The sequence below is a fragment of the Anabrus simplex genome, chromosome 2 (genome assembly GCF_040414725.1).
Source record: "Anabrus simplex isolate iqAnaSimp1 chromosome 2, ASM4041472v1, whole genome shotgun sequence".
NCBI classification, from domain to species: Eukaryota; Metazoa; Arthropoda; class Insecta; order Orthoptera; family Tettigoniidae; genus Anabrus; species Anabrus simplex.
Window position 1 is genome coordinate 676444441 of NC_090266.1, and position 27669 is coordinate 676472109.

Below are 27669 nucleotides of genomic sequence, written 5' to 3' on the forward strand. Positions count from 1 at the left end.
GCCCGCCGCGATAAAGCAGGAAGCGGGAAGCGGTGCACTATGGCCGTACCCTAACACTGGTCGCGCGACCTGGCTGCCCTGTGTATTAAAGCTGTAAGATAAAATTTCTTACCGGGCTGAGTGGCTCAGACGGTTGAGGCGCTGTTCTTCTGACTCCAACTTGGCAGGTTCGATCCAGGTTCAGTCCGGTGGTATTTGAAGGAGCTCAGATACGCCAGCCTCGTGTCGGTAGATTTACTGGCACGTTAATGTACTCCTGCGGGACTAAATTCCGACACCTCGGCGACTCCGAAAACTGAAAGTAGTTAGTAGGACGTAAAAACATTATTATTATTATTATTATTATTATTATTATTATTATTAAAACATTTCTCACTTTCCAAGATTTTTTCCAATTTGTGAACAATCTTCAAATCACCACAGGACTTATCCGGTTCCGCCGTTACACTTTTCGAGTACATCAGGACACTTTTTACCATTAAAACTATAATTAATCCACGGAGAACACTTGTAACCACTGGCATGCACGCCGCTATCTTGAACACTCATAGTAATTTTTTTCAGTCTATTTTTTGAATATTTTAATAGTTTTATTTTATGATATTTATGTAATCACTGGTTATGTGTGAGACAGTGACATGTGTCCCTAGCTTTGCCAGTTGAAATAAATCATATATCTATCTCTCCACCTACTATACCGTAACAATTTCCTTAAAATGAACTTGTAGGGAGAGTTCTGAGGACTTCGGCCCACGTATCGTGTTTTCCTCGATATAAAGCATTCGGAAAATATATAGAGTTAAACTGAAAATAATGCTCCCCAGCGAAGAATTTCTCATCAATAACTTAAGCCTCCGAGCTTGCGACTCCTTAGCTGAATGGTCAGCGTAGCGGCATTCAGTACAAAGTTTGATTTCTTCCTCTAGCCCGGATTGTGATCCATGTTCGCTGCACCCCACAGGTGTTCCACATGTCGGAGAGTAGTTCAGTTGTCTACCCATCATGTCTCGCACATGTTCAGTACGATTTGGATCGGATGACTTGGAGGGCCAATGTAATGTGGTGTGGAGAGCTTCCCAAGTTGTGTGTGGAATGAGAGCGTGGACATTGTACTGCGAAAACCTCCCGTTGACATTGTTCGTCATCAGAGGGACAACCACCGGATTGAGTGCCCTGTAAACATATTGTTGAGCAACCCTCTTGTTATCAGGAATCACAAAGCATGACTTCATATCGTCGTTGCGCCTGCAAAAATGTTCCGTCATCTGAGGATCAGTATTGTGCGAATGATATCCAGGAATTCTCGCTCTTTAAAATATATGTACTGCGGGTCAGTATTTCTCCAAAAATATGTTTACATAGCAGTTTTCGCAGGCGCAACGACGATATTTAAGTCAATAACTCCCCTGATTATAATTCCTGGTGTTGGCCCCGTATGGTCCTGTGTAGGACTTGCGAACATTTACACATTTATTTCACCCCTACTGCCGTAGTTATTGTTAGTGAAACATGCTACAGGAAATGACTTATACCTCGATTAATATTTCGTGTGCATACTCTGCTCCCCTTGGGTAACATGTATGAGATTTCCCGTAATACCACACATCAGCCCGCAGTGCTAGATCGTATTCTTGTGTGAAAACGAGAAACGTTTACGTTGTAATGCCCAGATCTGTCCGGACAGAAGTATTCGTACAGTTGGCTGTCAACAAGGAAACAACGGGCGAAATAGCTCTCTGCCACATTACCTCTCTCAGGTGCTGACTGCATGTTAAACGAGATGTACTGAGCGACTAGTGGTATACAAGTGGTTGAAATGGGTCGAAAAGGAAAGGAAACTGCAATGGAAACGAGGCGGCAGATTGTCTCATTAAATAGTGAAGGGAAATCGTATTCCGAAATTGCAAACATCGCTTTGAGAAGTCGTTAGACTGTGCAGAATACAGAATTAAGCGATTCAAAGAAACGAACGTGCTAATAAACAAAGAAAGAGTAAGTCGCCTACAAAAGCTGACCACCAGCGAAACAGGGCATGCGATCTACATCTAGTGGGATAGCTGCTTTTGTTGGAGAACAATTCGCAAAGCAAGTGACACCCCGAGGAATAAGGCGTCTCATCAATCATGCAGGATATAGAGCTATGGCTCCCAGAAAGAAGCACCACACAAGCAAGAAGAATCAGAGGAGCAGGTTAAGAGTTCGCAAAAGCTTATGTAGGAAAGGAACTTGTTTTCTGGAACAGCGTTTTTTCCTCTCACGAAAGTAAATTAAGCCTGTTCTATACCGATGGCACCATCTTATGAACTAATTTACAGTATTACACATTTGGTTTGGAGGAGGTCCAGTACTGCTCGTGACATTCAGAATCTTCAACTACTGTGAAGCGTGGTGGAGGTGGTGTTATGGTCTGGGGGTATATGGCCGCGTCTGGTATCGGGAAGTTGGTTTTCATCGAGGGAAGTATGGACATATCTGCCTATTTACATATTCTCAACGAAAATTTGAAGTAGAGTGTAGAGAAACTGGGTCTGGGGAACGATCACTATTTCCAGCACGACAACGCTCGCAGCTACAGGAATTAAAGATAACTCTCTCACAAATACACAAACTAATTATCTGAAACGTTTCAAACTGGGACGGTTGCTGTTAAAAGTGCTCTTCTCTATCGCCGTTGCACGTTTGACTGGGGATCGCATCACTGTACAGACTGCAAGGCAACTAAGATTAACTGAAGGTGGTTCGCCCACAATCAATCGCGTATGAATGCTGTATATAAAAAAAAATCAATGTCATCTCCTTGCAGGTCATGAAGGCCCTTAGAGGGGTGGAAGGTAAAGGCTTCCACTATCCGTGACCTCAGCACTTGGTGGGATAGAGTGGTTAGCTCTACGCCCGGCCGACTTTGCCCCCAGAAATTAACCTGGTACTAATTTTGGTGTAGGCTCAGTGAACCTCAGGGTCATGTGCACCTCCGGAAGTGGAAGTCTCGTTTCTAAAATTTTTGGTCTTCCTTACGGAGAATCGAGCCCACGACCTTCCGACTGAAGGTGTGGTGTTGTGTTGTGTTGTGTTTTACATTTTGAGTAGTGTAGCACGAATTTATTCTCACTGTATTGTGTTCAAGGTCCTCAGTGACGAATTATTGTGTCATTAAGGTATTATCCAGCTTCCACTGATGGTTTTATCACAAAACACCTCTACGAAACACTCGGAAGTCCATTTTGTTTTAAGAGAGGTTATCCCCCTACATCTTGGCGAAGGTTCTCTCTTTCAGCTTATACTGTAACTTAGACGCCTGTCCTTTGTAAAGTAAAAGAAAGAAAGGTGTATTGAATGTTACCATCTTATGAACTAATTTACAGTATTATATTTTAATTGTCGGCCCCGCAGTGTTCGGGTAGCGTGCCTGCCCCTTACCCGAAGACCCACAGTTCGATTCCCGGCCAGTTCAGCGATTTTTACCTGGATCTTAGGGCTGGTTCGAGGTCTACTCAGCCTACGTGATTACAGCTAAGGAGCTATCTGACGGTGTGACGGTGGCCCGGTCTAGAGAGCCTAGAATAACGGCCGTGAGAATTCGTCGTGCTGATCTCACGAACACCTCGTAATCTGCAGGCCTTCGGGCTGAGCAGCGGTCGCTTGGTAGGCCAGGGCCCTTCCGGGCTGTTGCGTCATGGGGTTTGGTTTGGTTTACCTATTAATATTATTGTAAAAATTGTAACGGTCTTCCAGCTGTCGCCTCTACGTGTTAACAAAGGGCGATGTATTGAGTAAGAAATATTCATAAAATTTGGCATTGTCTTGAATATGCAATACAAATTCTTGAGTCGATAGTTTTAGAGAGGCACTGCACGTTTTCACGAATGCAGAAGTACCAAATTTGCGTATCATCTGTGAGTAATGCTTTTCACATGTATCTTAAAAGTGGGTAATGTCTTCCGTGCTCTGTGCACGCACGCGCGCGCAATCGCTGCAGGTAATGTGACAGGCTCCACTAGGTACAATTTACATTTACGCATGCGGTTCGAGTAAAAAACAAGAAATAGCGAGTGACTTGTTTGTGATCCTTTATCTCCGGAAAGATGAAGTTCGAAAATCAGTTACACATTGGTGCGTAACAGGATAACAACGTAGAACGATAAATGTCTAGAATATTTGTTGTACAATAAATATGGCCATTTCATGTGTTTGTAACAAACGTCGCTCTTTCGTATATGATCATGAAATAATTACAAATAAGCTGCAAAGTCGAAATCCATCTGACACAGTTGAACCAAACGACGTATTTCCGTTTAGAAATACATTTTTCGAAACTATTTTTTCCCCCTGAAATTGGCATAGTGACATTTACTATAGTATCCTACAAATAAATCCTCTACAGCTGAGGTACACAAGGTTCTTCATCTGCCCCAAAGACAGAAATCCAAGGTTCTCAATTATAGACTCCGAGTAGGGTATCTTTCTGGCTTATCTAGATGTTCATGACCTTGGTGAGTGTTGGGATTGGTGTGTTACATCTCCTTTTGATTTTTAATGTAGTTTATTTCATTAAATACAGACAAAATGCCAGGATCTCTTCCTCTATCTATAGAACATACTGAGATCTTGAGCTAGCAAATTGAAGTCAACATTGGCTTTACGTCGCACCGACACAGATATACTCGTAGATCTTATGGCGGTGAGACGTGTAAGGGCTAGGAGTGGAAAGGAAGCGGCCGTACAGCCCCAGCATTTGCCTGGTGTGAAAATGAGAAACCGCGGAAAAACGTCTTCAGAGCTGCCGAGAGTGGGGTTCGAACCCACTATCTCCCAAATGCAAACTCACAGCTTTGCGCCCCTAACCGCACGGCCAACTCGCTCGGTATTTAACTTTAAAAATCTGATCAAATAAGCTACCCTAATTGAGATGACAGTTGTAATTTTCTTTGACGTGTATTCTGCGTTATAACATAAAATATATTTTGGTAAAAGCACTCAATCAAAATGTTTGAGGTCGGAGTATATTTGCTCCATTTGATCTGATAACTCACAGCTGCTTCATAGAAAGACAGCATGCACTCCTCTTGAAATTTGTTGCTCGTAGATTTAGCAAAGTTACGTTTGAGCGTACAAAACCTTGATTCTGACTTTGAGTTTTAAATTTTTATCTGACAAAATACTCCACGGTAAAGAACGCCTTCAACAACCTTTCAGCCATTAGAGCATATCCTGCCTTGTTTTAATATCCCACAGTACCTCCGAACCGTTGATTCCACACCACAGCCTCTAGGGACTTCCAGATCCTCCTACACGTCTACGCTGCATTTTCCTACACATATCGAAGATGCGGCTCTTGCTTCTCCATATTAAACATTTAAAAACACAGCTCCTATTGATCAGAGATATACTCTACTGATAGACGGTGTTAATTACCACTTAACAAGTTGTTACGGTATTTCATTAGTTTACTTACAATTCAGCTGCATATGGAACACACCAGCATGGACCTCTCGAAATTGCTAAGAACATTCCGGACAACTCACAGCAAACTTTTGATCTGTAAAATGTAACATGAGTACATTTGAACAAGTCGCTTTACATCCCACCGACACAGATAGGTCTTGTGGTGTCCACGGGATAAGAAAGGGGTAGGAGTTGGGAGGACGCTGCCGTGGTTTTAATTAAGGTACAGCCCCATCGTTTGCCTGGGGTGGACGTGAGAAACCACGGAAAAACGTCTTCAGAGCTGCCGACAGTGGAGGTTCGAACCCACTATATCCCGAATGCAAGCTCACAGCTGCGCGCCCCTCGGTATGGGTACATTTAAATGTTTATGAAAATATATTTAAATGTTCTAGTTTTTAAAAATGGACTGTTTAAGCAGCGCTATTATTATTATTATTATTATTATTATTATTATTATTATTATTATTATTATTATTGCCGGGCTAGGTAGCTCAGGGGGTAGGGTGCTGGCCGACCGAGCTTAAGATGGCGGCTTCAATCCTGGCTCAGTCCAGTGCTATTTGAAGGTGCTCATATACGCCAGTCCGTGTCAGGATATTTACGGGCACATTAAAGTACTCCTGGGGAGGACACGTAGCGAGACTGGAGCAAAATCGATGGACCTACAAAATGACAATGTGGGATCCCAGACAAGGAAGACGAAACGTGGGAAGGCAAAGAACTAGATGGGCAGACTGGTTTGCAAGATGGGGAGGAAAACAATGGACAAGAACAGCAAAGATAAGGCAAGAGTGGAAAGAGTTGGGAAAAATTGTGTGCAGAGATCACTGACCTTACGGGATACACCTTTGCTCAAGCCCTGTAATAACATAGGTCGATCAAGACACATATTATAGATATTGTGCAGCAGTGAAATATGCAACAGTGCGCTTCCGCAAAGAGACCTGGAGATCACCTCTCTGATCACTACGGCATAATACAGTAAAATTGATAAAAGAGGTTTTTATGAAGTGGTGAATATAAAATTATCATCCTCGCGTACACTGCGGAAAGAAGCCGAGCAAGTGTAAAATATGTTGAAATACGCTCTCAGGACAGAGGTGAAGAATACAACATACAATTGTACGCTTCGACGAAGAGGATACCGTGATGGTCATCTTCTGTGCACTCGGGAGAATGGCAAGACGAATGTCAAACAGATAAACGTTTGCATGCAGTAGTGACATGAATAACTCATCACGTAACACATAGTGGAAGGAGGATATGCACTTGCAATGTATGTCAGGAGAATTTCAACGGAGGATAAGGTCAAGAAATTGCAAGAAAAGTCTACAACATTCGGAGAAGAAGCTATGCAAGAACGAAGAGTGCAAGTTTACGCCTTTACCTAGAAACAACCTGAACCCTCCCTGGGATAAAAGTGTACACCTGTCATTTATGCAACAGTGCGTTTTCGCGAATTGTTGTTCCAGAAAAACACAATTGCATTCACTCGGGGGTGAGACTACACAAATGTACAATATGTGGTAATATGTTATCATGAAAAATCTACAGATTAACCAATATAATAATGCTCTTCAGGACCTGCTCACCTGATGAGCTAAACTGAGCACTGTCCCTGCATTGCAGGAGGCCATAGCCCTTAGGGGATTCATACGGCTAATTTATTTATTTATTTATTTATTTAAAGTACTCCCGCGGGATAAAATTCCGGTACCTCGGCGTCTGTGAAAACCTATTCAAGTAGTTAGTGGGGCGCAGGTTTATTATTATTATTATTATTATTATTATTATTATTATTATTATTATTATTATTATTACAAAACTTAAGTAATTTTAGCTGCATGAATAGATATGTATTGACTTATGAATTGGCTCTCTTCCGAATGCATAATAATTAAGAATTGTTTTCCAGACTTATATTTTCTTATTGTAAATTTCTTTTGCTTTCTAATTGCGACCCTTTTTAAATATATATTCTTTCTATTCCTTTTCAGGTGCTGATTACATATGGGGCACTGGCAGAGTTGGATTTAAATGCGAAGGTATGTATATCTTATGTTCTACGATTTGAAAGGCTCTGAGATTTGCGGTATATTAAAGACACGGTACACTTAAGAGTTTTGTATTTGTTTTCATTTTGTGCCTAAAATAGTAATGGTTTTGACAGTGGATTTCAACATTTCGATAGTGAATAATGCTTCGTTTCATTTATTCTTATTTCGACTCGAATTACATGTGACATTATAGTGGACTGGATTTCAAGCAATGAGCGCTGTTGAGACGAAGACAACACACGCAAGCCTTGTCCATTCGAAAGTGCTCACAAAAAAACATCCTAATGCATAAAACCGTAGATCTCCACAGTCGATACGTAAACCCATTTCCATAGACGCCTTTATGCCTTGTTTTTCATTGCATCAGTTCATATTTACATCCATCCTGTTTGTTTTCATTGCATGAAAACCTAATTCAACGTTTTGTAGGAGTGCAACAGTGTACGGTAGATGTTCCCTTGATGATAGACAACGCGTGCAGCCGATGTAGTCTTGGGCAAATAAATCTCATGTTTTGCTGAATTCGAATACTGTACCTTCGTTTGCTTACCAACGTAAACATCGACTTTGCAACTTATCCAATGCAAGCCATACACTACACGAAGTAGCATGCTTATCATGTAAAATGTTTTGGCTACAAGTGTGAGAATACACTGTCCCGATGAGCTGATTGAGTTTCAGCACGATGACTCCTCAATTCACACTAGTCATAATTCAGGTTTGCTTTACTCAGCAGGCGCACATCAAATGTACCGGTATTGATTAGGTTGCCCTAGCTTCAGACTGGAAACCTATCTAGCATATTATCTAGCGCGTGATGAAGCGTCACATGCGACCAGGAACCTGTTCCACAAAAGTATGGTCTTGTGCATTACAAGTAAATTCTCTAATAACTAGTACAAATACCTGAGTTTCTGTTCCACAAAAGAATTTTCTACAGTTGTACTTTACTACTCCATACTTACAAATTACCAGTGAATTTTTATGGGTGTGTTCCACGAAAGTACTAGTACTTGTAACTTACTAGTGAATTGGGAAGTATCCTCTACCAGTGAAAGGCCAATAATATATAAATGTACTAGTGCTATTTAAATATACTTATTTCAGATACATTTTGATAAATATGTGGTCTAGCAGTAGTGATAGTGATGGTGATGAAAATGAAAACTACCGTCTGTATAGGGAAAAAATAAATTTTCAGTTTAATACTGTATTTGAATACAATGAGCGTTTTAGGTTAAACGCAATACAAGTGGAAGAACTTTTGATAGATATTGGGCATAGGTTAAAACATCCTACGAACAGAAATAAATCTCTCTCTGCTACACAACAGTTACTAACAACACTACATTGGCTAGGAAATGGTGGTCAGTACCATGGCATTGCAGATATGCTTGGGATGGCAAAATCTTCGGTCTGTAGGTCAATACATTCTGTGGTAGCTGCAATGTATGATATAAAATTTCCTCAAATTGTTTGTTGGCCTGAAAATACTGAACAAACATGTTCCCAGAAGGACATTCCTGGAATCGTTAATGAGCAGTATATCTCTTACATACGTCCAACTTTTCCCCTCAGAAACTCCACGAACTTTTTCTAAGTCAAATATTTCCATCCAACCATTTATTTTTTCTTGTTTTTTCAGACTCTCGCTGAATGCACCGAAAAGAATATCTTTCATTCTTTCTATTTCCTTCAGAATGAATAACTTTGCTTTTCTTAACACCATTTTAACAATTCATGCAGAGTTTGCAATTTCGTAACAATTAAATTTGGCGGCCGATTATCGTTATTAGCGGCATCCATCGTTATTAGCGGCATCTGATTCCTAATGACAGACCAAGGTAAGTCAGACTATCATGGAACAGATGCGAGGATCGCGGAAAAACCGAATGGGTGATAATAACGGAGTAATTTCCTATCATCAAAGAAATAAACTGGAAAATAACATTGTAGCATTAAGAAATTCACAGAAATATTAGAGTTCTTTGAATCTTTGCTCCATAACTGTACCGGGAAATGATTGTAGGGTTTGAGCATGGGAAGGGTCTCAGGTAGTGTTCGGTGTTTTTCGGAGCAGGTACAGAGACGGATAGTATCGCAGGGCGAATAATAGATGGTAACTTGTTTTTTTATAAAATTTATTAACAATAACCACAGATATATCACCCTGCAATCTGAATTGAAAAGCTCAAGTTTGTAGTTAATATTTGCCAAAAATGTAAAATAAAAGATTTATGTTGTGATCTTTTCGACGTCTGTTTGCTTGAGAATATCAAAATAATTATTCTTGCTCTTCCATAAATCATGAACAACCTACAGTCTTTCTAATTTAAATGTAAACACAAAATATCACTTTGCACCTGGGATCAGTTCATTATTTATGGTGCTGACCTTCATGGAAAGTTTGATAAATTAAATAAAATATTTGGTCTCTTGCTGTATGTCCCGGTTCGTTTGAATTAAAAAAATGAAATTAGTAAAGCACTTGAAAATCTTAAAGTTCATCTAGGTAATGTGAATTAAATTAATTAATAACTTTGAAAATGAATTTATAACAAAATATGAACTTCTTTTAAGTGACGATAAAATTATGAATTGATATTCACACAAAGCACTTGTAAGAGCACTGTACTGAATTAGGCGCTTTGTAAAAGTCAGTCAGTTGTGATTACTCACTCAGAATACGAGAAGATCTGCTTACAAGTGTTGGAGTTGGTGACTTGGTGTCTGGAACATTCCGCGGAGTGCAGACGAAGGCTCGAGCTCAGCACCGGCGATGTTCAGTGAAGATACCACGCCTATCTCCCACGTCGACGTCCCTCGATGGGTACCATAACTGAAGAAACCATGTAAAGCCCTCGTTGGAAGCGACGTTTGATGTAGTATGATCTCGTAGTACTTTTGCCAAGATTTCCGTTGTTCTTGGAGTAATGTCGGAACACGGAAAGTTCAATTGGCACTATTGAATTCACAAATATCATGGATATTAATACTACACACCGTCGTAATGCACAGTTCTATTCTTGCACCGATTTTATGATGTTGAATTAACATTCACAGTCCGTGCTGCAGAAAACACAGTTCTTATATACACAGTTCATAATCGTCACTAATTATGTCTGAAATACGATTGTAAAGTAGTGAACACAGTCCATAAGCACTTGAAAATGTGATTTGTAACAGTCTCAGTCTCTGAACAAATATTATTCACAAAATTAAGGTGATTTTATTATAGTATTTACACCACACTAGTCTGTACTATTTAATATTATTGTAAAAAGTCCTTACTGTTCACTGGGTTTCTCACAGTGGTGATGGAAAGATCGAGAAAGTGCACAAGGAAAATAGTTAAGTTTTGCCCTGTTATGGGACGAATGTCGAGTAAATAAAGTTACACACAGTTCACTGATATATTATCGTAAGAGAAATGTCTTAGAATGGTTGAAGTGTTTTTAAATTATGATTTCAGTTGACCACGCGTAATGATGTAGGATATTATCACAGTTTTAGAAATATGTGGAATTAGTGAAGTTCACGATGTCGTGTACTAGTCCGTAAAATATTGGACACTTCAATTCTAGGTTTACTCTGTTAATAAATTCACAAGTATTATATTTACGATAATTCACCTTGAGAAATGTCTAGAATCTTACCGTCGCGGCGCGGCGAAAACTTTACGTACGGTACGACGTTCTTGGATTATTTCAACAGCGTCCGATTACGGCCACGATTACGTCCTCGCGAATCGCGACGGAGCTTACTTTCTGCACACACTGTGCACACAGGACTCTGTACACGGGACTGGTTATGGCCTTCTTCTTTTTCAATGTTTTCATTCCCCACCCTGAAGGGGTGGGGCGGGCCACCTAGAGGGTGTCGCCCTCTCTCTGGCCAGGAGAGATGACGGGGTTTAGAAGAAGTGAGAAAAGAGGGAGATGGAGAAAATGCTGTATGAGTAAGTAAAGGAGATGAGAATAAAGGACGTGTCGGTTATCGAGTGCGTTGGTGACAGATTTACAAGCACAGATGGGCTATGTGCGAGGTGTGGAGGTTAGAGCGGTGGGCTTGGGTGGAGATGAAAGGTTAGAAGTTGGAGGGTAGCGGTGAGATTACAAAGGGAGGTAGTGAGGAGACGAAGGAGTTCGAACGTCGGAAGGGGTGTAGCGAAGAAACTGGTCGCGGGAAGGGGCGGACATACCGGTTGACGAGGTTCGAAGGGTGGAAGGGCTGGCCGGGGGTGACGAGACGTGTTTGGAAGGGAATGGCGAAATGGTAGGGGCGGTGAACGAGAGGGTTCCACTTTATACCGATGGCGGTAGATAGTTGCACCGTTTTTAATAAGATGGTGTACGTCGTTGGCAGTTGGAAGGTGTAGTCTGACTAGGTATGTGGGACCGGAGGCGTTCTGAATCCTGGACGCGGGCGGGGACACCAGCTGTTTGAAGTTCCCGGAGTATTTCCCGTGATGAAATTGTAGGGTCGATGCCGCGAAGTACACAGCTAGGCATAGCTGTGTATGAGGGTGGAAGCTGCGTTGGCGATGATAGAGACTCGGCGGTTGCTGCGGCGTCAGCGTGTGGAGATGGTGGCGGTGGTGGTGCGTGGGAATCCAAGACATTCGTAGGGGGTTGCTCGGGGAGAGATTGTGCGGGAAGTGAAGTAAGAGGAAGGGATGATATCATTATTGACGAAGGATGGCAGATTGTTACAGTAGTGGGGGGGGGGAGTATTGGAAGGGGTAGAGACTGAAGTCGTAATGGTGGTGGTGGTGGTGGTGGTGGTGGTGGTGGTCATGGGGGAAATGGGAAAAAGGGGCAGTGACTCGTCTTGCGGCGTCCTGGGTGGAGAATCATCTTCGGCGAGCAGGTTGGCAGGATCTACGTTGAGTTGGGCGATGATGTTCGGAGGAGCAGGCTCCACTTGATAAAAGCGTTGATGGATAGTAACACCGGTGTCGAGGAGACGGGTCACATCGTCCACTCTGGGGAGAAAAAGAAGAACCACTGATGACCGTAATCCAGTAGTGCCGTCCAACAGCCTGCAGGCATCGTAGATGGGGGCGTCGGTTGAGCGGAGTTCGTGATAGATGTCAGTATCGGTGAGAGCGGGATCAACACCGGGGAGAAGACAGGTGTGCATGGTGGTGTTGGGAAGGCTGAAGTGAATATAGCCGACTTCCAATTGTGGTGTCAGCCTTTGTGCTTGGGGCTCGGCGAGGTGCGAGTTATAGGTGAGACGTCACCCCGGCCGAAAAAAATACGGTATCGATGTTCTCCTTTTATGGCCTTGGCCCAGTGGCTTATATATACAGGTCTGGCGAGCAGCGCTCGAAATCAGGTGATGAAGGGGCGAGCATTCCTCCCAAACTTTAAATTATCATATTTCGGAAACCACTGGACGGATTGACTTCAAATTGGCAGGGTTTTACTTCCAGAACATTAGCTACAATTCAGCGTTGGTCTCGTGTTAATCGGTCCAGGCAATAAAAAGTTCATAAAAATAGCCGAGAAACTTCTGTAGGGGAAGTAAGCTACAGGCGGCGGTGACGTCACTTGACCTTGCTTGACTTGCGTTTTCCCTCGTGGAGTGCAGTAGGTACGAGAACATTCTCTCACACAGCTGTTGATGTATCGGAACTGAATTGTATGCTAGAAAATAAAATTTATAATTTATATGTGCCAGGGCCTATGCCTTCCTGGTACATAACTTCCCTTAAGATACGATATTACGATAAATGAGGCAAGCATAACCAAAATCAACGAATGGAATACGAAGATAAACAGCTGATTCGTGCTATTACGTAGTATGTTTATTGATATATCGTTACTTGTAAAACTTGTAACAATTCCCTGGTAATATAAAGAGACTTTCAATCTTTTGTGGAACAGAAATGTACAACTCCATACATTACAAGAACCCACACTAGTAATGTACAAGACCATACTTTTGTGGAATAGGCCCCTGTTAGTTCGTAAGCGGCTTCACGAACGCCAGACCATCTCTTGGGCATCACTTCTGGCGGATTGGGATTTTGTGTTAGGCGATGAGGAAAGTATTCGGAACCTGATGCCCTCTGTGCCTCGACAAATGAAGGCAGTAATAGTCGCCATATTAACTCTATCCATAACACAATCTCTTTCAGGACTAGCAGTAATCTATATATAAAATAACTTGTCGTGACTGACTGACTGACTGACTGACTGACTGATTCATCATCGCCGAGCCAAAACTACTGGACGTAAAGAAATGAAATTTTGGGGCTACATTCATATTAACATGTAGGTGCTCGCTAAGGGAGGTTTTTTGGATATTCCCTCGCTAAGGGGGTGAAAAGGGCGCTGAATTTTTAAAATGAGAATATCTATATCTCAAAAACTTAAACGTTTACAGACGTAAAAATTGGTATTTGGTATCCCCTTTAAAAATAAACACGAATTTTTTCGTTTTCGGAAAATCTTATTGGGGGGGGGGTAAAAAGGGGGAAAAGGGTGTGACGTACCCACTTGGCCCACAGATGTATGACAAAATTATAACGTGGCGGGTCACTTTAATATTAAAATAAATAAATGATATGTCATTGTTTCTCCATAAACAGTATCCCAAGGGCGCCAGTCTTCAAGCTTATGGCTTGAAAACAAAAGTAGATAATTAATAATAATAATAATAATAATAATAATAATACGTAATGAGACTCTAAAAACTCCCAGGGGTGAGGTGAACGGAACACAAATCATTAAGTACACTAACTTGGAATTTAAGGATCATTAATAATCATTTCATAAAATACAAATTAAAAAAGCTATTTATTAAGATGAAAAACGTGACGTAACGGCGTTTTAACGACATCTGAACTTACGGAAGCAAAAGAAAAATTGAATGAAATTAATTTTAAAAATGAACTGTTGCGCGAAGACTTGCAGTAACTTATGCCATAAGCTCACCATATGTAGACTCTGTTGTCTTGAAGCTGATGATGTGTGGATCTCGTACCGGCTGCCTTCTCTGTTGTTGGATTCCAGTCCTACTTCTACATTTCCTGTCCTTAACACTTCCTACTGTACTCCTTACATAAAGTCGTAATGAGTCCTAATTTTAAATGCAAAACCACCATGGGTTATGTTCATGGAGAGAATACACTTGTATTCTTCCGTATTACCGAACAGTAGCGTAGCTAAATTCATAATAAAAGCTCTCCTGCCCTATACTAGTCAAAGCCGGTCTCCCGTTGACTACCTCTCGTCATTGAGATAACAAGTCCCAATGAGAGTAACTTTTGAGTAGAATATACTCAGATGCGAAGTGAACTAAGTTAAAATCTTCTCCGATGTGTAGACGTAGAATCGTAGTAAGAGTATCTTCCAAGAGTGAGAATCAGAATGTCCGAAAGTCCGAATGTGAATCTGAATCTGAATAAGAATGCTAATGAGAATGTCAATCTCCAGCTCTTGTCGGTGGTATATATCGGTTCAAAAGTCTCCTTCCATCAGCCATATCACATGGTCCAGTAAGATTCGAGGTCTCATCCCTCCTCCTATGTATTGCTGTGAATCCATCACGTTGCTTCATCACGTTCATTCACATAGGCTGAACTTTCCCGCTGAAATAAAGCGTCCCGAAGCGGAGTTTCAAAAGTGGGTGTTAATAATGTATCAACTGTCTCTTCATGAGGTAGAGAGGGTAAGGTCTCTCGTAACCTAGATGACGTACTTTTCCTGGAATTGGGCTGAAATTAGCCTGCTGACTCTGGTCATCTCACAACGGCTATTGGAAAATTTACTGCAAGTTATAAATATGCATGATGTTGAAATAATTTGTTCGTTCAGAATACGTTATAGCCGCGATACAAAGAAATGAAATGATGATTGAACTGGATGATAAAACCCTATATATACATACACATATTAATTTAAAAATGACCTATCAGTGATTAAATATATACATCTTATCAATTAAATATATAGTTCAATAATCAAAAACATTCAGTGATGTCCCAAACATCACAACACCTATTATGAGGAGACTTATATCTCAAAAACTAAAGGTGTTACAGACATGAAAATTGGTATTTTGATTCTCCTTTGAAAATAAAGAAATACGTGTTTTTTGATAATCCGATGAATATGGGGCGAACAGGAGTGACAAACGGGGTGAAATTAAAAAAAAAAGACTATATCTGCAAATTATCTCAGAAACGTAACATATTACAGATCTGAAAACTTGTATTTGGAATTTCCTGTAAAATTAAAGAAACATAAATTTTTTTCCGAAAATTCACTTGAGGGGAACTGGAAAACGGGGTGAATTTTGAAAATTAGCCTATCTACAGTATATCTAAAAAACTTAACATATTGCAGATGTGAAATTGGTATTTGGAATACCTTTAAATATAAGGAAACACGTATTTGGTTTTCGAAAAAAAATCCTTAACGGAGGGGGGGGGGTTGAAAGGATTGATAAATTAGTAGAATTATTTGTATGTGAATGTACACTGACTGACTGAGCAAATGCAACACCAAGAAGGAGTGGTCAGAACTTTATGCCAATTGCAGGGTAGACTGACGTCACTGAGGTATGCTCATGATGTGAAATGCGCCGCCGTGCTGCGCACGTAGCGAATGATAAATGGGACACGGCGTTGTCGAATGGCCCACTTCGTACCGTGATTTCTCAGCCGACGTTCATTGTAGAACGTGTTGTCGTGTGCCACAGGACACGTGTATAGCTAAGAATGCCAGGCCGCCGTCAACGGAGGCATTTCCAGCAGACAGACGACTTTACGAGGGGTATGGTGATCGGGCTGAGAAGGGCAGGTTGGTCGCTTCGTCAAATCGCAGCCGATACCCATAGGGATGTGTCCACGGTGCAGCGCCTGTGGCGAAGATGGTTGGCGCAGGGACATGTGGCACGTGCGAGGGGTCCAGGCGCAGCCCGAGTGACGTCAGCACGCGAGGATCGACGCATCCGCCGCCAAGCGGTGGCAGCCCCGCACGCCACGTCAACCGCCATTCTTCAGCATGTGCAAGACACCCTGGCTGTTCCAATATCGGCCAGAACAATTTCCCGTCGATTGGTTGAAGGAGGCCTGCACTCCCGGCGTCCGCTCAGAAGACTACCATTGACTCCACAGCATAGACGTGCACGCCTGGCATGGTGCCGGGCTAGAGCGACTTGGATGAGGGAATGGCGGAACGTCGTGTTCTCCGATGAGTCACGCTTCTGTTCTGTCAGTGATAGTCACCGCAGACGAGTGTGGCGTCGGCGTGGAGAAAGGTCAAATCCGGCAGTAACTGTGGAGCGCCCTACCGCTAGACAACGCGGCATCATGGTTTGGGGCGCTATTGCGTATGATTCCACGTCACCTCTAGTGCGTATTCAAGGCACGTTAAATGCCCACCGCTACGTGCAGCATGTGCTGCGGCCGGTGGCACTCCCGTACCTTTAGGGGCTGCCCAATACTCTGTTTCAGCAGGATAATGCCCGCCCACACACTGCTCGCATCTCCCAACAGGCTCTACGAGGTGTACAGATGCTTCCGTGGCCAGCGTACTCTCCGGATCTCTCACCAATCGAACACGTGTGCGATCTCATTGGACGCCGTTTGCAAACTCTGCCCCAGCCTCGTACGGACGACCAACTGTGGCAAATGGTTGACAGAGAATGGAGAACCATCCCTCAGGACACCATCCGCACTCTTATTGACTCTGTACCTCGACGTGTTTCTCCTTGGTGTTGCATTGTCACTGTCAGTCAGTGTACGTATATATACCAGAAAATCTAAGGATGTTACAAACGTGAAAACTGGTATTTGGAATCTTCTTTAGAATAAATGAACACGCAATTGGGGGGGGGGGGGTAATCAACTTAGTAGGGAAGGGGATGAAAACGGAGATGAATTCCTTTCACGAGGATACATATATCTCAAAAACTGAAGATGTTACAGTCGTGATAATTGGTATTTGGAAGCTCCTTTAAAGAAACTGGTACTGTTTATTTTTGGAAATTTAACTTGAGTGGGGTGTGTGAAAGGAAGTAAAAAATTGAATTCTTTTTCTGGAGAATGTTATACCTCAAAACTGAAAGTTAAAATCGTGGAAATTGATACCTCAAAACTGAAGGTTAAAATCGTGGAAATTGGTGTTTGTAATCTCCTTTAAAAATAAAGAAACACGCATTTTTTTGGTGGGGGGAAACCAACTTTACGGACGAAGGTGGAGTGAAAAAGGAGTTGAATTATTTTCATGAGGATACTTTTAGCTCAAAAACTGAAGATGTTACAGACATGAAAATTTATATTTGGAATTTTCTTTCAAAGTAAAGAAACACGTAATATTTTGTCTTTGGAAAATCTTCTTAAGGGGGGTGAATTAATTGAAAAATTAGTTGAATACTTTGTATGAGCACACTAATATCTCAAAAACTGAAGATGTTACAGACGTGAAAATTAGTATTTGGAATCTCCTTTAAGAATAAAGAAACACGCATTTTCGGGGCTGTGCGGAATCCACTTAGGGGCAGGGGCGGTGAAAAAGGAGAATAATCCTTTTTATGAGGATACCTATATCTCAAAACTGAAGATGTCACAGTCGTGATAATGGACATTTGGAAGCTCCTTTATAAATTAAGGAACAAGTCTTTTTGGTTTTCGGAAAATTCACTTAAGGGGGTAGGGTGAAAGGAAGTGAAAAATTTTAATTCTTTTTATGGAGAAACTTATATCTCAAAAACTGAAGATTACACACGTGACAATTTGTATTTGGAACACTTTGAAAAATAAGGAAATACACATTTTTGGAGGGGGAAATCAACTTAACGGGCTGGGGTGAAAAAGTTGAGGATACTTATATCTCAGAGACTGAAGATGTTAGAGGCATGAACATTTGTATTTGGAAACTACTTTCAAAGAAAAGGAAAACGTGTTCTTTTGTCTGCGGAAAATCCACTTAAAGGAGGTGAATTAATTGAAAAATTAGTTGAATACTTTATATGAAGATACCTATACCTCATAAACCAAAGATGTTACAGACGTGAAAATTGGTATTTAGAATCTCCTTTAATAATAAAGAAACAAGCGCTTCTGGGGAGGGGCGAATCAACTTAACGTGCAGGAAGAGGAGTTGAATTACTTGTATGAGGATACTTGTATCTCAAAAGCTGAAGAAGTTACAGACGTGAAAATTAGTATTTGGAATCTCCTTTAAAAATAAAGAAACACACATTTGTTTTTTTTTCCTGAAAATTGACGAAGTGGTGTGGGGTTGAAATTAAGGGAGTAAGGAGTTGAAATATGTTTATGAGGATACTTTATCTTAAAAACTGAAGCTGTTAGAGACGTGAAAATTGGTATTTTGAATTTCATTTCAAAATCAAGAAAAACTTATTTTTTTGTTTTCGGAAAGAAGAAGAAGAAGAAGAAGAAGTTGAATATTCTTATGAGTAGGCCTATACATTTATCTCAAAAACTGACGGTGTTACAGACGTACAGACATTAAAAACTGGTATTTGGAATATCCTTTAAAAATAATGAAACACGTATCTTTTTGTTTTCGGAAAACCCAATTAAGGGGCTGTAAAGAATTGGAAAAGTGGGTGGTTTTTTTAAAATGAGTACCGGTATATCTACATTACATGTCAAAAACGTATCATGTTAGAGACAAGTAACTTGGAATTTGGAAAGTCCTTTAAAAATGCAGGAAAATGTACCTTTTTGTTTTCGGAGAAGGCACTTAACGGGGGGTGAAAAGAAATGAAAAGTAGTTGAATCATTTTTTATGAGGATACTTATATGTTAAAAACTGAAGATGTAACAGACATGAAAACTGGTATTTGGAATCTCCTTTAAAAATGAATGAACATGTAATTTTGTTTTCGGACTATACACTTAGCTGGGGGCGGGGATGCGAGAAGCACTGATCAAGGGGTTGAATTATTTTTATTTGGATACTTATGTACATCTCAAAAACTGAAGATGTTTCAGATGTGGGAATAGGTATTTAGTATCTCCTTTAAAGTTAAAGAAACATGTATTTATTTTTTCGACTTGAGAGAAGACTATTTTTCACATGTACAGTTCTATGTCGCATGGTCGTCTAGCCCCAAAAGGTAATACCACAAACTTGGTTTACAAAGAATTTCTTGGGTAAATGATACTCAATTTTTGGGTGAGTTTTTATACTTTAGGAAATTTCAGATAATGGCTTAGTACGATGCCGAGGAACGATTACTTTGATCAAATTACGAAATCCAAGCGAGCAAGGCCGCGGGTAATTGCTAGTCCGAATATAAAACCCAGTTATTGCTGTGGATGTAGTGGGATGGTTGAAATTCGAAAATACTGGAAGACGAGAAAAAGGAGGAACGTCGGTCAGCCTTTTTAGCTTTGATGATCTCGCGCTACCACTGGGCTGTCCGAGACATGTTTACTATTGTTGAAGGACAGGACTTCATAATATTCCGTTCATTATTGGCAGTTGCATATTTTCACTCGTTCTTTCTTTTTTCCACTGGTGATATTTATTGAGGTTTAGAAATAGTGAAGAAATACTTCACTATTGTACAAGGTCATGTGTACTGCAGGAACGGAGTGAGCTGACCGTGCGGTTAGGATCGCGTAGCTGTGAGCTTGCATTCCGGAAATGGTAGGTCGAAAACATCGTCGGCAGTCCTGAAGATGGTTTCACACCAGGCGAATGCTGGGCATGTACCTTAATTAAGGCCACGGGCACTTCCGTCCCAATTCTAGTCCTATCCCATCCTTATGTCGCCCAAAACCTTTAATGTGCGACGTTAAACTACTAGCAATAAGAGTAAAGTACTGCAAAAGGTGTTTGGAATAAAAATGTGGCCGAGCGAGTGGCTGCGCGGTTTCGGTCTCGTACCTTTCGGCTTGCATTCGGGAGATAGTGTATTCGAACCTCACCGTCGGCAGCCCTGAAGATGGTTTTCTGTAGTTTCCCATTTTCACACCAGAGAAATGCTGGAGCTGTACCTTAATTAAAGCCACGGTTGACTCTTAGCCCTTTCCAGTCCTATTGTCGTTATAAGATCTGTGTCGGTGCTACGTAAAAGCAAATTGAAAAAAATAATACTGTGATACAGACATTGTCAGCAGTGGTAGGTCGATGTAAACAAGGCAAGAGTACAGTTCCAAAGGGGTTGGAAAGGTGAACCCTTTTCCATTAAATGCACCACATATATTATTCGTTCTAAACTTAGCAGAATAAATTGCAGTCGAGCTCCTTGGCTAAATGGTCAGGGTCCTGTGTTTCGGTTGAGATGTCTCCGGGTTCATTTCCCGTGAGTTGTTACTTTTGGACATTTCGGCGGCGCCCGGTATCGGTGGATCCCTGGACGAGGCCTGATCCGGTAACGTCACAGCGCGATGCGGGCTGGTAGCTAAGAGCACGCTCTTAACCTCGCATGACCTTACGCTGGCTACATTTCCAGGCTTAACCTTGCAGATCCCGGGTTCGACCCCAGGCTTAAGGGCGTTAACCATAGAGACCCTAGTTCGAAGCCAATGCGACTCAAAGTTCAACACACGGACTAACCGCGTAAGAGTGGAAGCTCAACCTAACAGATTTCATGTTCGATACCCGGGCTAACTGCAGGTCTAGCTTGACCTCACAGGTCTTGGATTCGACCCGAGGCTTAAGGGCGTTACCTTTACAGTCCCAAGTTTGATACCCAAGACTACCAGCATAACCCCTAACTGCCAACGTGATTATAGAGAAGAGTGCTTGCTTAACCTAACAGGCACGCATTTGACGCCAGGCTTAACCGTAACAAGGGCGTTACAGTCTCAAGTCTGACATTCGATCCCAGGCTTAACCTAACTAGACAAGATGAGACATGGTCCAGGGGTTTTTGGGGCTGAACTTGGAACAAGATGGCGGTTACACATGGGACTCGGGAGATGGTGTAAGGCGTAATACATACGCTTTACTCAGAGGGGCATAACTTTGAAAGGTGACCATAGATATTGAAGCTGAGCGACCGGATAAAGGGCTAAAGAGCTGAATGGCAAAAGGGTAAAAGGGCTAAAGGACTGAATAACCAAAGGCAAAATAGGTGAAGGGCATAACGACAGAATGGCCAAAAGGGTCAAGGGTAGAATGGCAAAAAGGCAGAAGAGCAGAATGGCTACAATGCAAATGGGCGGAGTGGCAAAGGGGCTAAAGGGTTATAAAACAGCATTTGTCAGACATGCAACTAGAATATACTCTCTTAACAAGTCTGCATGGAATAATACTTACCTGTAGCACAGTGCAAAATTGTATTCTTGATAGCTGTACATATGTTCCTTGATATAAGAAGAAATTAGATTGAGGTAATTAGGAGTGGTGATTAAAGGGATAGGCTTATTAGAACAAACAAATAAATAAATTTATGATTTTAGTTTATCATATGTATTATCACAACTGAAATACAACTTTTAAAAAGTGTAATATCTAAAGCTTAATATCTTCACGGATCTTTTATACTATATATATACTGTATATTTACAAAATTATGTATTACAAAGATACACAGTCATCTGTAACGTAATACAGCTTTGCTAGAAGTTATGGTAGCGCTAGTTTAATATTTTCATTGATCTCTTTATATACAGTATATTAAAAAAATTATGTATTACAGACTAAGATCAGCAGTCTTCTGTAAAGTAATACAGCTTAACATGAGCGTTTCCTACAAAGTACATAGCACTACCTTAATATTTACAAAGATTATTTACACACGTTCAATATAGGTTATATATATACGCTACACACTAAGATAAACTGCTTTATCAATACTACACTGACTTAGCAAATGTCATGGGATAGTCACTTAATAGCGCGTGGGGCCTCCTCTGACCCTGCGAACTGCAGTGAGACGCCGTGGAAGTGAGTCGACAAGTCCCTGGGAGTCTTCTGGACGCAGCTGGCACCAAATCGTTTGCAGAGCGGCCGCCAGTGTTGGCACGGAGCCTGCGTTCCAGGACATCCCAGATATGCTCGATAGGGTTCATATCGGGGCTCCTGTGTGGACATGGCAGTCGTTGGATCTCCGCTGCATGTTCCTGGAACCATTCCCGAGCGACGTGGGAGCGATGTGGCGGCGCGTTATCATCTTGAAACACCGCAGAACCGTCTGGGCGCTGGAAGGCCAAAAATGGGTGGAGATGGTCTCCGAGCAGCTCAACATACCGCGTACCATTCAAAGTCTCTTCCAGAACAACTAGGGGGCCCGTTCCATACCACGAAAATGCACCCCAGACCATAACAGAGACACCAGCGCCCTGGACCACACCTTCGAGGCAGGCGGAATCCATCGCTTCATGTGGTCTGCGCCATACACGGTGCCTCCCATCGGCATGGTGCAGTTGAAATCGTGATTCGTCCGACCATATCACGTTATGCGATTGTTCCAGTGTCCATCCCTGGTGACTGGCGATAAATGCGCGTCGTTGTGCCCGATGACGTTGGGGTTACAGTGGCACCCGTCTGCGGCGCCTGCTCCCATACCCCATAGAACCCAAGTTCCTACGGATTGTCCACTGGGAGATGTGTCTAGCATGGCCTGTGTTGAATTGAGCCATGATTTGTTGCACGGTTGCCCGTCTGTCACTATTGACAATCCGTCTCAGATATCGCCGGTCACGGTCATCGAGGGTGGCTGGACGGCCGGTTGTTCATCTGTGTGGCCGGTGACACCCGCATTCAACCATTCACGATACACCCTGGACACGGTTGATCGCGTGAAGCCGAATTCCCGCACCACTTCCGAAATCGCACTTCCCATCCGTCGGGCACCGACCACCATACCCCGTTCGAACGGTGTCAGCTCACGACGACGTTCCATGTTACACCTGTCACATGCACAGCCACTGCTCACAAGGTCTCCTATACAACTGCCGCAGGCACAGGGGGCGTGTGGTGCGCAGACAACACGCCTGCGCATCAGTGCTCCGCTATCCCATGACATTTGCTCAGTCAGTGTACTATGCCCCCAGGCTAGAGTGTTGGTAGATTTTGGGATGACAAACCGTTCACAATCTTCATTCTTAAGTGCTACTTTATTAATTAAATTACTGTACAACTGATGCCTCTTACTTCTAATAGCCATTTGCTTATGTGGATTATTATGTACACAATTTTTATAATTTTGTAAACTTAGCTCATTCTGAACTGCATTCTTTTTAATACTTTTCAATCTCTTTATTTGTTGTTTATTTAAGGGCATTATGCAATATGATTTAGATTTATTACCTACAAATGAATATACGAAATATCCAACACATTCGTCTTTCATTTTGTCTAGAACATTTTTGTTGACCAGTGGTAGATTATAGGCATTATTTAGAGGATAGTTAGTAGTATCAAACCTAAGTCTGGTTTTGTATCGTTGTAATAGTCATCAGTTTTGATTTGGTAACTGAATCGGTATCTGTGTAGAGTAATTTTATCAGCGTACTTCATCATAATAATCATAATGGAATTCATACACCAGTGTTTCAGCTAATTCATGTACAACAGAGCCAGCGTAGGTAGGTTGCCGTACTTGACCTTAACACGATTCATCTGTATAATGACTAAATTTTCATGTGTAATAGTACAGATATGGAAATTAGATTTACTTTTTAAATTGTTAGCCCCATATTTCTTCCGAATATTTTCCCAGTTTGTAATCAATTTCACATTAACGCCTTTTTCGACATTTTCCATTGTCTTGCCAAACACACTGTTATTCATGAGCTTATAAAAATATTTCTCAAACTCGTTAACTGCATTTGTTCTTAAATCATTGTTGAGATCGACATATGGTTTTAGCCAAGGTGTCCGATGAAATTCTAGCACGCGATGAATTTTTGTTCACTTCAAACATGCTACACACACTGTTTTAAATTCCGATAATGAATGACATACTTAAATTTATCATACAAATTTGTGATTAGCATGTATGTTGTAGATGTAATGTACGGAGACTTCATATTTTCAGACCAGAACGGTAAGTTATTTTGAGAAGTGTGTAAGTCTCTAGGATAATGTAAATAGACTTAAAGGACATACCCTTTAGTAGCTTCATCGCCTAGAGTGTGCAGCTGTAAATCGTCAATCTCGCACTGCGGTAGCCTGCGGAAGCCATTTAGTGGTAGATGCTGGCACATTGCCCACCCGTACTGATTGTTAGCATCAAGATAAATATACTGAGATTGTTGACTACAGTCAAACTGGGCTTGTACTTATTATTTGACTTAAGCCACCTCGAATAGATGATTTTATGAAGTGCACCCTATCGATATGTTAGCAGTTCCAAATTCACTTGAGTGTATTTTAACATGGCATCCCAATGTAACCCAGGCGCAGTACAATACTGACATGGGTCAAGGCTGTATGTTTTCTTGCAAACACAGCGAAAATTTTCAAAAACATCAGCTAATAAAAGTACATCCGTCTTTAAATATGTCAGTGTATTCGCCTAGCGTTTGAATGTGGAACTGCTCCCAGGTATGTTGTGCATCTAAATAGTCTTCGTCACTAATTTCAGCTGAATTCAGCGAGCTGTAAAATGATTGTTTTAATGGTAAGGAGCGTTCTTCGAGGCGTTCTAAGCAGTCTATACATTCATAACAGACCGAGCTCGATAGCTGCAATCGCTTAAGTGCGGTCAGTATCCAGTATTCGGGAGATAGTAGGTTCGAACCCGACTGTCGGCAGCCCTGAAAATGGTTTTCCGTGGTTTCCCATTTTCACACCAGGCAAATGCTGGGGCTGTACCTTCATTAAGGCCACGGCCGCCTCCTTCCCAGTCCTAGCCCTTCCCTGTCCTATCGTCGCCATAAGACCTATCTGTGTCGGTGCGACGTAAAGCAACTAAAGCAACTAGCATTCATAACAGGATACACCTTTTCGTCGAATTAAATTAAACTGTTTTTTTTTTTCAGGAAAAACGCGTCGAATTTCTATAAATTGTTCTGGTTGCAAATTACTGAAAGTTTACCAAGGCTATTCGCCATAAAACGAAACGAGTCAAGAAATCTCAATTTTATAGTACACTTCTCATCTGCTTTTACGCATTTTGTAAATGCAATATACCGCTCTTTGTTTAGAGGGATTAGTTCAGTTTTTCATCAGAAGCTCCAAATTCTCTAATAATAAAATGTGAATCGTAGCCAGATAAGTAACAGGCCTGAGCCTGTTGATGTAATGCTACTATGTGAGACTGGTACTCTTCCACATTAGCAAAATATTCCCCGCAAACTTCATATAAGGCAGATGTAATGCTAGGATGTTTTAATTTAATATGCTGTGTGTGGTAATCTTGTCTTTTAAACGCAGCCTGACACTGCCCGCATGGGAACATACGTAGACTGTGTTCAGCACCTTTATGCCTGGCAAGACTGCTACGCGCTGAACACCCCTTAGTGCATATATTACACTTAAACATTGTAGATGTAAAGGAATGCGTTTCAGCTAACTGCTGCAGCTTGTTGAATCCCCGCAAAACTACCCCATGAAAGAGATTTAATAATACACTTTATATTCTCTTTCATACCTAAGAAATTAGAAGCACTCTTGCAGATAACAATGGGTGAGGATGTTTACTGCTGCCAAAAATGTAACTTCAGCGAACTCGTCAACTCACGCTCTTTGGTCGAGTCGCAAGGTTAAAAACTCGACGAAACGAAAATTCGATTAATAAAGGTCAGATACGGTGACCAGTTTGAAGTTAGAAAAGAACAACAATTATTAATAGAGATTAGACGTAATGGTCAACAGCCAAAACGTCGTTGCAAAGTCATAATAAGAAGAAAAGTCAAAACTTGACTAATAAAGGTCAGACATAATTGCGTGTTTAAAGTTACAAAAACCGGGCGAGTTGGCCGTGCGTGTAGAGGCGCGCGGCTGTGAGCTTGCATCCGGGAGATAGTAGGTTCGAATCCCACTATCGGCAGCCCTGAAGATGGTTTTCCGTGGTTTCCCATTTTCACTCCAGGCAAATGCTGGGGCTGTACCTTAATTAAGGCCACGGCCGCTTCCTTCCAACTCCTAGGCCTTTCCTATCCCATCGTCGCCATAAGACCTATCTGTGTCGGTGCGACGTAAAGCCCCTAGCAAAAAAAAAAAGTTACAAAAACAAACAATTTATCAATAGTATTAAATGTATGAGTAAGGTAAGGTAACGGTTATTCTGCCCGAAGGCAGGTCCGAACGTCCGCAGAGGTGTTCCTGAGCCGGAGTTTACGTGCGGTACGGTGGCCAGTTCCTTTCCGCTCCTCCATTCCCTTACCCCCCACCAACAGCGCGTGGCAACCCTTCCAACTCCTGACAACGCCCAATATTGCTTAACTTCGGAGATCTCACGGGATCCGGTGTTTCAACACGGCCTACGGCCGTTGACTTGTATGAGTAAAGGGTCACATATAGTTGCAGAATTAAAATCTGAAGAAATAAAGTGTTGACAAATAGAAGTCACACATAGTCGCGAGTTTGAAGTTAAAAAGGAACACCGAGCTCGATAGCTACAGTCGCTTAAGTGCGGCCATTATTCCGGAGATAGTGGGTTCGAACCCCATTGTCGGCAACCCTGAAGATGGTTTTCCGTGGTTCCCGTTTTCACACCAGGGAAATGCTGGGGCTGTACCTCAATTAAGGCCACGGCCGCTTCTTTCCACTCCTAGCCCTTTCCTGTCCAATCGTCGCCATAAGATCTATCTGTGTCGGTGCGACGTATAACAGCTTGTTAAAAAGAGCAATTTATCAATAGAGATTAAACGTAAGAGTAAATGATCAAAAAATAGTTGTAAAGTTAAAATAGGAAGAATCCAAGAGTTGATCAATAAAGGTCGGGCATAGTTGCGAGTTTCTAGTTACAAAAGAACAACAATTCATCAGTAGAGATTAAACGCAAGAGTAAATAATCAAAAATAGTTGAAAAAGTTAAAATACGAGGATTGGGGCAAAAGTCATGGCAACTTTTTTTTCTTGTAGATATGTGAACGTATCACAAACGTATATGTGTCGTGTGGAAGTTCTGCAGACATAGTGTGTATGCAGAACAACAGATGGGTCTGTGATAGCTGGTAGTAGCGCAGCGAGAGCTGTGAAATCAGTCAGTTGATGAATGTCGTGCGAGATGGAAGTAACCCGTGTTGAGCAGCGCGCTTACATCAAAATAGCCGTTC

At 41.7% G+C, this 27669-nt stretch overlaps 1 protein-coding gene across 2 annotated transcripts in view; it reads left to right on the forward strand.

Moving 5' to 3' along the window:
* Pi3K21B (phosphatidylinositol 3-kinase regulatory subunit alpha) overlaps positions 1–27669 on the forward strand; it is a 919547-nt gene that overhangs the window by 425778 nt on the left and 466100 nt on the right. For both annotated transcript variants that reach the window (XM_067141251.2, XM_068226250.1), the window contains one exon: positions 7443–7490. In XM_067141251.2, coding sequence (XP_066997352.2) covers positions 7443–7490 — 48 coding nt within the window. The remainder of the gene's footprint in view (positions 1–7442; positions 7491–27669) is intronic.